The sequence below is a fragment of the Lacerta agilis genome, chromosome 8 (assembly GCF_009819535.1).
Source record: "Lacerta agilis isolate rLacAgi1 chromosome 8, rLacAgi1.pri, whole genome shotgun sequence".
NCBI lineage: Eukaryota > Metazoa > Chordata > Lepidosauria > Squamata > Lacertidae > Lacerta > Lacerta agilis.
Window position 1 is genome coordinate 5,548,848 of NC_046319.1, and position 13,190 is coordinate 5,562,037.

The window sequence follows — 13,190 nt, forward strand, 5'->3', positions numbered from 1 at the left end:
GGTCTGCTGCCTCTGGCAGTCACAGTAAAGCTCTTCTAGTCCCTTTTCTAAAGGGATCGTGGTAGATTTATGTTATCATTCTTGTTTTGAACAAAGGTCTCCCACATCCCATCGCTCATCAGCTCTTCCTACATGAGCCTGCTTGTTCCCTGTGATGTGAGGAAGAGTAGGAAACTGCTGCATTTTTCATGCAGGAAATATCCAGTTTTAGAAAGGCATTGCTTTCATAAAATTAATTGGCAGGCTGATGTATTACAAGTAAAATTCGGCAACAGCAATGGATACAGTGGTATTGAGACTGAAAAATCAAAGTTGTAACTATTTTTTTCTTCAAGTGTCTCTACGAAACTGATATTTACACGCACACCTCATTAGAATCTGATACTTTATTTTTAAAAATTGCTTATAAATGTAAAGGAACTGTACACTATTAAACTGTCATGCCTTAAAATATTTACATGTATTCCAGTAAAACAATTTCCAACAATTTAGTTCAGTTACTTTTGGCTACTGGGAGTGGGGGGGGGGCGGTCCTCAGCAAATGTGGGTGTCACAGAAAACTGTAGAAACCTGTCTTCATGCTGTTTTATGTAGCATAACTAACGCTATTTTGCTTCTGTACAACTGCTTGCTAAATTAATGCTCTGTGCTTCTAATTCAGATATTTCTACAACAGATAAAATTAACACATCACTCTAAGTTTCATTGACTTTAAAGTTTAAACTTTGTTTATGTAAAAAAAAGGTTTTGTCAAGCATGCTAACTTGGATCTCCATAGCTTTTAGACAAGTGAAAAATGTTCTTGAAAATGATTTAGAAAACTCATGTCATTGGCCTGTTTTGTACAGAGTTTAACAAAGCACAAATGACCTATGAGTTGTCCCACAGATGAACAAACAAACCATGGCTTGCTTTTCAAAAGATTGTTTGGTTTTTCATCTGCTCTTTGTATCTTGGTAATCATCTGGGGTGGGCAAACAAACCATGGTGAAGGAAGAGTGATGGGTCTGCATGTAACACAAAGCCTTATATGAAAGCACACCAAGGTTCCTGAGCCCACAACAAACCCTGGCTTTAGACTAAACATAATAAAGTTAAGCCACTGGGCAGAGTTTGGACAATTATGTGCAAACCAAGCCACTTTTGTGCTCCCACCTTCAGCGGAGCTCCTGATACAGCCATAGGCTAGGATCCTAAAATCTTAAGCAAGTTCACAGAAGGGAAGTTTGACATCCTGCCCTCCTCCCTGGAAAGCCTCAGGCGGGTGGACCAACCTGAATTATATATGCATGAGGTGTGGGGACTGCCAGAGAGAGATGGGTATAGAAAATCTTCCCTGGGTTATCTTAGGATCCACGTCTGATTTTGTTTGATTTCTTCCCCTCCCCATGTAGCCTTGCTTCATCCCATGTTGTTCATGGAGAGTGCCAGGCCTTCTAGGGAGACACTGGGGAAAGCTTGGAGGGGGTGGTGGGAAATGTTCTTTTGTTAATTTTCTTAACTTCTCTTAGGACCTAAGATACTGTCCTCAGAATGAAAATCAGAACTCCCTAAAGCTCCCTTCTTTTGGGAAGGGGTCTTGAGTTCTTCCTCCTGTCTTGTTTCAACCGAAATGTGCATCCTGGGTGGGCTGTAAGACAGACTGCAAAGGTTCTGTGCTCCTTTACACTGAATTGGTAAATAGTGCTCCAGGCCTCCTGGAATTCTTCCTTCTCAAATCCCTCCTGATGAAGCTTTTAAGTTATGGGGTGTGTATGGTCTTGATCCCCTCTTCCTTTAGTTTTCCTGATTATTCAGCATCGAAGACGTGTTTGCTGGAGACTGAGCTAGAGCTTCTCTTGAAAGTGTTTATTTAGGTTGCTTTTACCCCTTAGACTACACTGCATGAGTTATGAGAGTCTAGTTCTTGATCAAAATAGAAAATTCTTTCCAGTAGCACCTTAGAGACCAACTGAGTTGAGATGTCTGTCTGTACCTGTGCCAGTTTCTTGGTGAGGTTGATGGACTTCCATTTCATGCGGCTCAATGTGGTGCCTTCCATAGTTCCAGTGACAGGTGGGTAGCCGTGTTGGTCAAAGGTGCTACTGGAAAGAATTTTCTATTTTGTTTCAACTATGGCAGACCAACACGGCTACCCACCTGTAACTAGTTCTTGATCAGTTATTTTTTAGAAAATGTTGTTGGCATTTTTGAGCCATGTGTTGGGATGAGCCAGGCTACTTTCTGTCTTTTTCCTACTGCTCCCTTAGAAGGGTGTAGCCTTGAAATACATTCTGCATTCTCATAAGTTAACTGTAGAGCCATTTCCAAATACAATAAATGTACATCCCTTTTTGAATGAGGCTCTTCTGTCATCACACAACCCCAAATTCTGCTTTGTTTGTTTGATCTTTGGCAAGTTGGAACAGCTTCCATCAGGTCTGTGACATCCCGCTCATGGATGTTTGCCTTCAACCACACCTCTCTTCTTCTCTACACACAAAAGAAGTCCTGTGAGAAGGCATGGTAGTTGAAAGACATCTAGGAGCATAGCCTTCTGCACCCTCCTCTCTCACTACCAGCCTCGCTTTCAGTGACTGTGTTGTCCCAGGAGAGGGAGAAAGGGAGAGCCTCCCTGTAGGCAGGAGCTCTGTGAGGAGTTTTCCACAGATCTGACAAGATTGCCTGATCCCTGCCACATGCTGCTTTGAGAAATCTGGCATTAGTACAACTAGGTGTAACTATCCTGCATAACAAGCTGTTTTCCTTCATTAGCATCTCGTTCAGTTCAACTGATGTCAGCCATGCTGTGCTCAGGGTTGAGTTGTCATGGTTGAAATCACAACCACAGGGAGAACTTAAAAGTTCCCGTCAAAACAAAACAAAGGAACTCTCCATTGCCTTCGACAGAAGTATGTGTTTTGTTACTAAATCAGCACTGGAGTGGAAATAAAAATTCATCTGCTGCTGTAGTTTCAATTATCTCTCTGATACTAAACACAGCATTGATGAGTAAATGGGTTTGGTTTTGGGCAGTGCTTTTTTCTGGGGGGACGCAGGGGTTCGCATACCCCTAAACATTTTGTGAACCCAAGTTCGGCATTATTGAGGGGCAGTATTTCAATATGAGTAGGAAAATGAGAGTATCCCTAAACATTTTTTTTTAGAAAAAAGGACTGGTTTTGGGTCTTCTATTCAACAACCAAATATAGATAGGTAGCCATGTTGGTCTGCCATAGTCGAAACAAAACAGAAAATTCTTTCCATTAGCACCTTAGAGACCAACTGAGTTTGCTCTTGGTATGAGCTTTCGTGTGCATGCACACTTCTTCAGATACCTTCAAATATAGATAATCAGCCAAATATGGTTCAAGTCAGCAAGGTAGTTATAAAAGCCCTTCTTTCCACTGAGATTGGTAAATTAAATACATCCTCCTATAAACAACAACAACAACAACTATTATTATTATTATTTATACCCTGCCCATCTAGCTGGGTTTCCCCAGCCACTCTGGGCGGCTTCCAACAGAATACTAAAATGCAATAATATATTAAACATTAAAAGCTTCCCTAAACAGGGCTGCCTTCAGATGCCTGTGGCCAATAAAAAGTATCTCAGAACAAATACTTAAAATGACTTCTGTGGATAGCGCTAGGCTAGTGGTTCCCAAACATTTTTTGGGCCACCGCCCCCTTGGTTCCATAAATTCATCTCCAGTGCCTGCTACCCTATAAAAAGCATTATTCAGAAGGGCAGTTTGCCCGACCCACTAAGGAATAGAAAAACACAGTGAAATTCAAAACAGTAACAACCAGTTGTTCATTTATTCAAAATCCAATTTAAACTATTTACTGTAATTAATTCAACAAAACTGATGAACTTGATCCAGTGTGGCCAGTCTGATAGTCATTTACACTTCTGGCACCCCTCTGCCTCTTAGTAGCCCCTGAGTGATCCCACTGGCCCCCAAGGGATGCTACTACCCTCTTTGGGAACCACTGATGTAAGCTGAACAACCATTTCAGACCTTTTAGATCCCTTTATTCAGGGGTCAGCAAACTTTTTCAGCAGGGGGCCGGTCAACTGTCCTTCAGACCTTGTGGGGGGCTGGACTATATTTTGAAAAAGGAAAAAAAAGGAACAAATTCTTATGCCCCACAAATAACCCAGGGATACATTTTAAATTAAAGGACACATTCTATCCATGTAAAAACACGCTGATTCCCAGACCGTCCACGGGCCGGATTTAGAAGGCGATTGGGCTGGATCCGGCCCCAGGGTCTTAGTTTGCCTTCCCATGCTTTTATTCCTAATCTGATGCCCATGTTTTAGTTTGTGTGTTTAGTTTCACTGTTGTGAGGTGCTTGGATGGTTGCTCATGAGTAACCAGGCAAAACTCTAGCCGTTCCTTTAGTAGTTTTATTGTGCATACTATGTACAGTGCAGAGCTTAAAAGTTCATGTCTGTATCAACCATCTGCAGAATCCAGGAGTGGCCCCTTCCGGTTCTGATCCCAACATAAGAGCTTCGGCATACGAAATCCCCGCCTCCCCTCTTTTCGTTTCACACCTCTATGCATTTGGGGCCACGGAAATGGTGTCTCTCTCTCCTCTCCCTCTGCGTGAGGGGAGTGCAGGGTCTCTCCAATATCCCCAGAGCCTCGGCTCTCAGTTCCCTGGGCTGCTTCCCCCTCCCTTCTCGAGGCATCGCTGTCTCCCCTGCTGGAAGAGGAAGCGCTACTGGTCAGGTGGGAAGGAGGCTCTCTATAGCATCCCAAGGGCCCTTCCACCACCCTGCGTTGAGCTTGGGACAAACCCCTGACATCCGTATATATATTAGCTTCACTGTATTTCTCTATTTGCTGAATTGGAGGAAGGGCAGGATATAAATTGAATAAATAAATACCTAAATCTGTTCCTTCCTCTGTCCTCCTCCATCTGCTCTCTTGTCTTCTTTTCCTCTCCAAAAGGTGGTTGTGGGCCATTGCCCATGTGGCTCACAATAGTGATCCACCAGCAAAAGACCAAGATTCTGCAGCACAGGTTGTGGCTATTTACTGTAATTCTCCCCCTGCATTGGAATAAGAAGAGCAACCAGCAATGAGGGGGTGAATCAGACATGTATCATGAGTAAACCTGAGGATACCATCAGTGTTGCTAATTTTTCACATTTTTGCTTACTATTCATAGAAACATTGTAGTTGCCACAATTATAAGTGAGCCAACTCAGCGCTCTTGGCTTTCCAAATTATTACTATGAAATAGGAAAGACTTCAGTGAACTCTTGAAAAATATTGGACAATGTATGACCTTGATACTTAGAATTACAGAAAGACCACCATATTGGGCTTCTTCTCAGTGTCTTAATGTTTGATCCTTGAGCAGTTTTTACCATGATGCTTTCAAATGTTATGGAGTCTAGAAATTTTATTTTTAAGCTGGATTCTTTTCACATAGGGCCATAAAGGGAACCATTGTTTTCTCTCCTGCTCTAGTAAGCGTGGTCAGACTTTTCATCCTGTTGTATCTTGCCCAAATTCTAATGCAACCCTGATTTGAGTCTAACTCCCTGAAAATTCAGCTCTGTGTACTGAAAGGAATACATCCATTGTAGTAAGTAGTATTTGTACCATGAATTGTGAAATCTTGGTCTCTTATGCAAGTTTTGCCATTGTTACTATATTTATTCTTAAACGCCCCTTTCCTGATGATATATGATTTGGTGTTCCTCATGCTCTATTTGTTTGTGTAATCCAGTTGACCATCATAATCTTCCTTTTGGCGTAATGTGCCACGGTTATATTACAAGAAGGGAATAATGCCCTGCTTGTAGGTAAAGGGAAGAGGTTGGTTATATGAAAGGGTGAGTGTGTGTGTACATATCTTTTGCATACTAAGTGCAACAGATTACTTGAAAGCTAAAAGATCTTGCTTTTTAAGTGTGTGTATTGATGCTGCTTTGAATCAGGGCACAGATCTTGTCAAATGTGCTCTCTTAACCATGTTGCATATTGAACTGGTGCATTCTATAAAACTAAATTACTAATTATTTGTTTCCACCGCTTGATCTGTTTTTAACAGAGTTCGCTGGCGGAGACACTAGATTGCAGCGGAAGCTTGGACGCCCAAAGAACGGACATGATATACACAATTGAAGATGTTCCTCCCTGGTACCTCTGCATATTCTTGGGATTACAGGTACATGTTGTGAGAAAAATATGGTGCTCTCGTTATTCCTACTGTGCTATATTTAATATTTTAAGTATTACTCAGCAGGAAAAAAAGCCTTAACTAATGCAGGCAAGCAACACAGGAATGAAAGATTTCAAGAACTGATGTTGGCTTACAGACAAGTTTCCTCTTTGGTACCAGTTCTCTGAATTTTAATTGCTGAAGCTGGGAAGGTGAGAAGCCAGCTCTGCTTTCACAGTACTTCAATGCAACAGTAGCATATTGGTACACTGGAGAGGGCAAAAATATTTCTGGAGCCTCTGGAAATGTTTGTCCTACTGCTTATATAGGCAGTTCTTTCATGGCTTCTGAACGAACTCCGGGTTACCCCAAAAGTCCACAAGGTTAATTTGCCCCATTGCTAGGTGCGCTTGGCGCATTAATTTGGGAATTCTAAATACAACCCATAATCTTGTACTGCTGTTCTACCAATGGGTGATCCTGGGAATTTTGGTACTGTAGTCTGCAAAGCCTTGTAGCCAAAATGAGGTATTTTAGAAGCAGAGGTTGCTCCACTAGGAGTCAAAATGAGGTGGCTACCTCAAGCAGCAGGTCTTAAGATGCATTTAAGAGCATCAAGTAGGAGAGATATAGCAGACCTGACCAAAGAACAGAACAAGCCCTTTTGAAACAAATGGAAGCTTTGGAAGGTCATAGTAATGTTTTTGCAAAGTTTCCATTCAAGTCATTGGGTCTTGTGCAGCAGAACTTCCCATTGCTCCTGTAGCCTGGGAAAGAAGTGCCATTTCGTTTGTGTGCTGTAGGGACTATACTGTCATCGATCTGGTCCTGCTGAAGGGATCCCTGTGTGTGTAGTTCAAGAGAAAAGACCCAAGGATCCTTTGCCTGCAGTTCCTATGAGGAATGGTTGAAAGACCAGGGTAGGTGTAATAGCCTGAAGAAGAGAAGATTTAAGTTGTGGTCGTGACAGTATCTGAAGGACTGTCATGTGAGGTTGGAACAGCTGTGTTATCTGTTGCTCCAGAGGGCAGGACTTCCAAGCAGATTCCGACTAAACCTTAGGAACTGTTTGGCAGTGATGCAGACTGCTTTGGCAGCTGGTGGACTCTCCTTCACTGGAGGCATTTAGGCAAAATCTGGATGGCTGTCTGTCACTGACTTCCGAATTGTAGATCCTGTACTGATCAGTAGGATCACTAGGTCCTTTCTAACTGATAAGCCTGCTGGCCCACAAACTCAATTTTCCCAAGCCCAGGAGTTCTGCTCTTGGTATCAAGGCATTTCTAAAGAAAAGTTGCTTTCAAGTATGTTTTGAAAAATAATGATTAAACTGTGCTTTTGAGTGCTTCATTTTTGCAGTGACTGACCATGCCTTTTGTATATAGGAACATTTGCTATTTATTATATAGTAAGACTTTGGGAGTTTGTCTATTTATAACTTATACAGCACCACTATCCTTAGAGCAAAGCTTCCCAGAATCTTGCAATCAGGCAAAAATGAAGGATGGAGATAACAATTCATTGATTATCTCCATTACAATCTTACATATAAATCTTCAAATTATGTTCCAGATCCTGCACTTAGCAGGGGACTGAACTGGATGACCTCCAAGATTCCGCCTGGCCCATTCAATTGTATGCTTCTATATCTTTAATTTTTATAAGAATTACTTCATACCCGCCAACATTTCTCTGATGAAAATAGGGACATCCCATTCCATAAGGATAATTTTACTATTTATACCCCACACATCTTATTGGGTTGCCCCAGGACTCTGGGCAGCTTCCAACATATACAAAAACATAATAAATCATTCAACATTTAAAGAACTTCCCTATACAGGATTGCCTTCAGACGGCTTGGCGGTTGGATAGCTCCATGCCCTCCAACATTTCTCCAATGAAAATAGGGGCATCCTAAGGAAAAGTGGGACGTTCTGGGATCAACTCAGAAACCGGGATGGCTTCTCTAAATCAGGGACATCCCTGGAAAATAGAGACACTTGGAGAGTCTGAGACTTCCATAGTTTCTTTGCAGTGGTTCTGCTCCAAGTCATTATACACAATCAATCTCTTAGTCTTCATAGACTGGCAGCAGCTCTACAGGGTCTTGGACAGTTCCTGTCAATGCAGCTACCTGCGATGCCAGTGACTGATCCTTCTGCATGCAGAGCAGGCACTTTACAACTGAGCTATAGCCCCCTCCCCAGTGTTTACCATATCCACACTACAGAAAACAATAGTTTTGAGTAAGGTTTCTTGGTAGTATAATATATACCTGCTGATTTTATTTTACACTGGCATTTCCTAACCCTTGGCAGGAATCTATCCCAAGTGAAGTTCTGCATCGAGACTTAATTCCTTAGGGAGTAGTGATGCTGTGCTCTCCAGATGGCTTTTAACAACCTATTGCATTGTTTGTTGTCTTCTCGCTTCTACTTTGCTTTGTGCTGCAATGCAGCACCACTTCTGCTTTGGTCTTGCCAGACGGCGTGTGTCTTCACAGTTGAGTCCTGCTTTTAGAAATTGCTTATCCATAAGCAGGTGCTAATTGATGGTTGCTTGGGAGCAATTTGGAAATATATTGCGCTTGAAAAATATGCTCTTGAGCTAATAGTAATGGTGTAAACCAACTGAAGGCAATCATATATCATGCTTGTAAATAAAATAACTCTCTATTTGCAGCATTACCTGACGTGTTTCAGTGGCACTATAGCAGTGCCCTTCTTGCTAGCAGATGCCATGTGTGTTGGATTTGACCAGTGGGCTACTAGCCAGCTGATTGGGACCATATTCTTCTGTGTTGGAATCACAACTTTGCTGCAAACGACGTTTGGGTGCAGGTAAGTTAAGAGGATGATATTTGACTGCCCGATAACTGTTTAGAGCAGCCTTTCTCAACCTTGGGTTCCCAGATGTTATTGGACTACAACTCCCATAATCCATGACCACTGGTCCTGCTACCTAGGGATGATGGGAGTTGTAGGCCAAAAACACCTGGTGACCCAAGGTTGAGAAAGGCTGGTTTAGAGATACATCTCTCCCTATCCCAAGCAACTAGTTCAACTTTGGCCAGTGATTCAAGAATTAGTGCAACTTAAATAAAAAAGTAGGTCAGAAATAAGTAGCCCACCTGAGTATACATGTTAATTTATTAAAACAATAATTAGCTATTGAAACATTTTTTTTAAAGCATGACTGATATTTCAAATATCTGAATCATGTGAACCTGCCTTATGCCAAGTGAGATGGTTGTTCCACTGGTTTTCTCTGATAGCACCAGCACTCCATGAGCTCCGCTAGAGGCCCTTCCCCTCTGCCCTTCCCATCCTTCCATTCCTTTCCTGAGAGATGCTGCTAATGATAGAGCAAGGAGCCTTCTGCTTGCAAACATGCACTTTGCCTCTGGACCTGGGCCCTCATCCAGCTGTGCGCATTTGTGGCACAATAGCAATCTAAAATGGGGACAAAAAGCAACAGCAGCTGACCCCTTCTCAGTCTAAAAATCACTTCTCTGCCTTGCTAACTGGGGATGATTCCAGCTCACTGTAAGCATTGATGGAATAAACTAGTTTATACAAGTATGGTAGTGGAGAGCACACACTGTTTTGTGGGTAGTTTTGCTCTCTGTGCCTTTCCAAAATATATAACTCCCGCACCCCTCAAAAATATCCCTTGTGGTAGCAGGGGATTCTGCTCCAGTACTTCTTTCTATATATTTAACCTAAATGTAACAAAAATTTAAAATAATATTAACAATTCATTGTATTAGGCTCTTGTTATCTCCTTCCATGGCACCTGTTTTTCCAAGTAATATCAAGTCTTGGAGTCTTTCCCTCAAAAACAAGGTATTTGGCATAATTTACATATGAAATAGAATATTGGGTGGTAAGATAGCAGCAGCTCAGTAGGAGAGTTCAGTTAAGCCTGTTTAAATAAATGAAGATGATTGAAGAGAATCTTCCCAAAGAAAAACCTCAAGCCCTGGGCAATACAATTTCATGTTTCTTCAATTAAAGTAGATATGATCTAGTTTCGTGTCAAGTGATCCACAGAAAGATATAAATGGTACCAATCTAGGGGGGGGGGGGGAAGAGACTTTTTGTCCTTTGTTTTTTCCTGACTTGCTCAGAATGTTCTTGCTATTTCTTCCAAGACATGATGCTATAGTTCCCAGAAAGAAAATCTTGCTCCTCCCTGTGAACTGCACTGCCCTGTAATCCTTACAAACCTTAAAAGCAGTTCTTCCCTGAGCAGAGGAAGCCCAAAGGCTATAGCAACCATATGTGAAAATCTTCCTAAAAATGAGCACTAGAAGACAGAGCTCTCACTTCTGGTTTTCTCCCTGCAAAAATCAGTGCTAAGCATGGTTAGTACTGGCACACTGCATCGTGATGAAAGCAGACTGGGGAAGTGAGATGGAGGGAGTGTAAGAATCTACACCACACAGCTGGTTCCCTAAGCGTGAACAGGAAATATGAGAATGGTACATCTGTACCAGACGGCAGTCCTTTAATCTGCCCCTTTCTCTTTAAGTCAAACTTTTCTGTATTTTGCAATCTCAAATTCCACTGGTACAAAAATACTTTAATGGTTTCTGGCTATTACTTCTGATTTTAAGAATCCAAGTTATTTACACCAGCATAGGTTGATCTAAAAGACTGTTAAACATCTTAATTATTGCTCTTGCCACCTGGATGAATTCTAAATGTGCATTAGTAGAACATAAGTGAATAGATACAAGATTGTATGCTCCAGCCTTTAAAATAGTCTGTCACAGTATCTCCAGATTTTCTCTTAAGCCTTTTGGATTCTCTGTGTACCTCATTTTTAGAATGTTCTACGTTTGTTAATTAACAAATTGTATATACTGTTTGGTTGTAACAAAACCTGTAACAAAGTAGCACTAATTCCTTCCACCCCACCCCAGTTATACTTGAAAGCATTTGCTGCATGCTAGCTGACAGGCTTTTGACAAAGGGGTTATTGTAACTGAACTGTTTGAGAAGCAAGAAATGCACTTGTTAAGCCTGATATGTCTCACATGTCCTAAATAAATTTGCTCGGAATAAGAAGTCACAGATTCTGTAAGATGCTAAAAAGATCAGTCCTTAATCACTACAAAAAGTGCTTAAATGCAATTTGATTAGGTATGTTTAAACATGGACTGGTTCTTATTTTTTACCCCACAGAGAAGAAAAGAAACCCTTTCTGGAAATAAATTCTAAACACTCAGTGATCTAACTTTTGAAGAATGTATTTAATTGCATACACTTAATTAGAGGGCTTTTGAAAGGGTAATGTGTACGTGAGGGAGAAGAACAACAACTTTACCAGGGGCAGAACACAAGAGCCAACAAAATCCCCGTGATATTGAGTCATTCGCCCAGCATACGTCACTCTGCTATTGCAAAGAATAATGTTCAGTTTTTGCTCATGTTATAAATCGGGCAAATATTACTTTGTCTTTCTTCCAGCATTGGCCTTACTTGATTGATATGGATAGTTGTGTGGGTTGCTCTTAAAAAGCAAATGCCACGGCTTATTGCCTGTGCAAATTTGAGTTATTTGTGTGCACTTTACAAGTAATGATGTTCTGCCAAAATAACTTATATAATACAGATATTACACTTCACAAAGTTTGATATGTTGTCACAGCACCGCTGTGTGGTCACAGATACATTGGGTTGTATCAACAGTGTCACTCGGATATTGGTAAGGCTTCTATCAGCAGAATGGGATGGGAATCTTTTGGCTATTCCTCTTCCCCCCTTGTAGCTCCCTCCCCCCAAAAAACCCCCACCAATCTGCTCTAGAACCAGAGGTGCCGTGACAACTTGAATAAAATATTGTGGGGGCCCAGATAATGTAAGGCCCGCCTCACATAATCGATCACATAACGCAGTGCGCACACACCATTTGAAGGGGAATGCCCGTCAACTTTGCAGGGGCCTGGCCCCCACAAATATTTTATTGCAGGGGGCCGAAGCCCCCATGGCCCCTAGGAGTCGGCTCCTATGTCTAGAACCTACTTCTTCCTAGGGCATGGGGAAGAGATTTCTAACCTGCCTCACACTATAAGGGCTTGGGTGGGTAGGGGCATTAAAAATGAATAGAATCATAGTTGGAAGGGACACTGAAGATCATTTAGTCCAACCCCCTGCAATGCAGGAATATGCAGCTGTCCCTTGCGGAGATCGAACATGCAACCTTCATGTGATCAGCACCACGCTGAGCAATTTTGAGACAACTACTGAGACTGCCTTTTATCTGGATCCTTAGCATGCAGGAAGGAGTTCATATAAAGGAGCACTGCTGGACCCAAACCAAAGGTCCATCTGGTGCAGTATCCTCTGAACTATGCAGAGACTGAGCATTTAGGACTTTGAATTCTACTGCATAATCAATAGATGACTACAGTATGGGGAAATTGTTTATTAAACTGTTCGTGCCACTTTCTAGAAGAAAAAAAAAAACTCCCAGGAGTGGATTGTATTAAAAAATATTACTTACCTGTCTCTTTCATGAGAGAGCTCACTCTAATATTGCCATTTTGCTGATGGGGTAATATAACACTGGCTGTGGCTTGTCAAAAGCCTCCCAAATAGTCCACAGATAAGATGGGAAGTGGACCCCTTCCTCACCCTCATTTATCTTACTGGTATTTAAGTCAACATTTTGTGTAATCTGGTCAAATGAATCCAATAAGGGCTTCTGATTCTTCTTTTCCTTAGAAAAGATCTGCATGAAAGTTATGACACTGCACCAAAAGTTTGAGGTATTTCCTTTTTCTCTTTTTCTTTCAGGTTACCTTTGTTCCAAGCCAGTGCTTTTGCATTCTTGGCTCCTGCCAGAGCTATTCTGTCTTTGGACAAATGGAGATGCAACAGCACAGGTAAGCAAAAGCAATTTCCATCTTAATCTTTCAGGTAGTTCAGAGTGTGAGATGAAACAGATGAAAGTTGTCTCAATGCAGATTTAATCTCTAGGAGATAATATTGTCTAAAGAGTAGAGACCA

At 41.6% G+C, this 13,190-nt stretch overlaps 1 protein-coding gene across 5 annotated transcripts in view; it reads left to right on the forward strand.

Moving 5' to 3' along the window:
• The window catches only part of SLC23A2 (solute carrier family 23 member 2), a 76,214-nt gene that overhangs the window by 37,632 nt on the left and 25,392 nt on the right, over nt 1–13,190 (forward strand). For all 5 annotated transcript variants that reach the window (XM_033159176.1, XM_033159175.1, XM_033159173.1 and 2 more), the window contains 3 exons: nt 6,061–6,177; nt 8,857–9,014; nt 12,978–13,066. In XM_033159176.1, the coding sequence (XP_033015067.1) occupies nt 6,061–6,177; nt 8,857–9,014; nt 12,978–13,066 (364 nt within the window). The remainder of the gene's footprint in view (nt 1–6,060; nt 6,178–8,856; nt 9,015–12,977; nt 13,067–13,190) is intronic.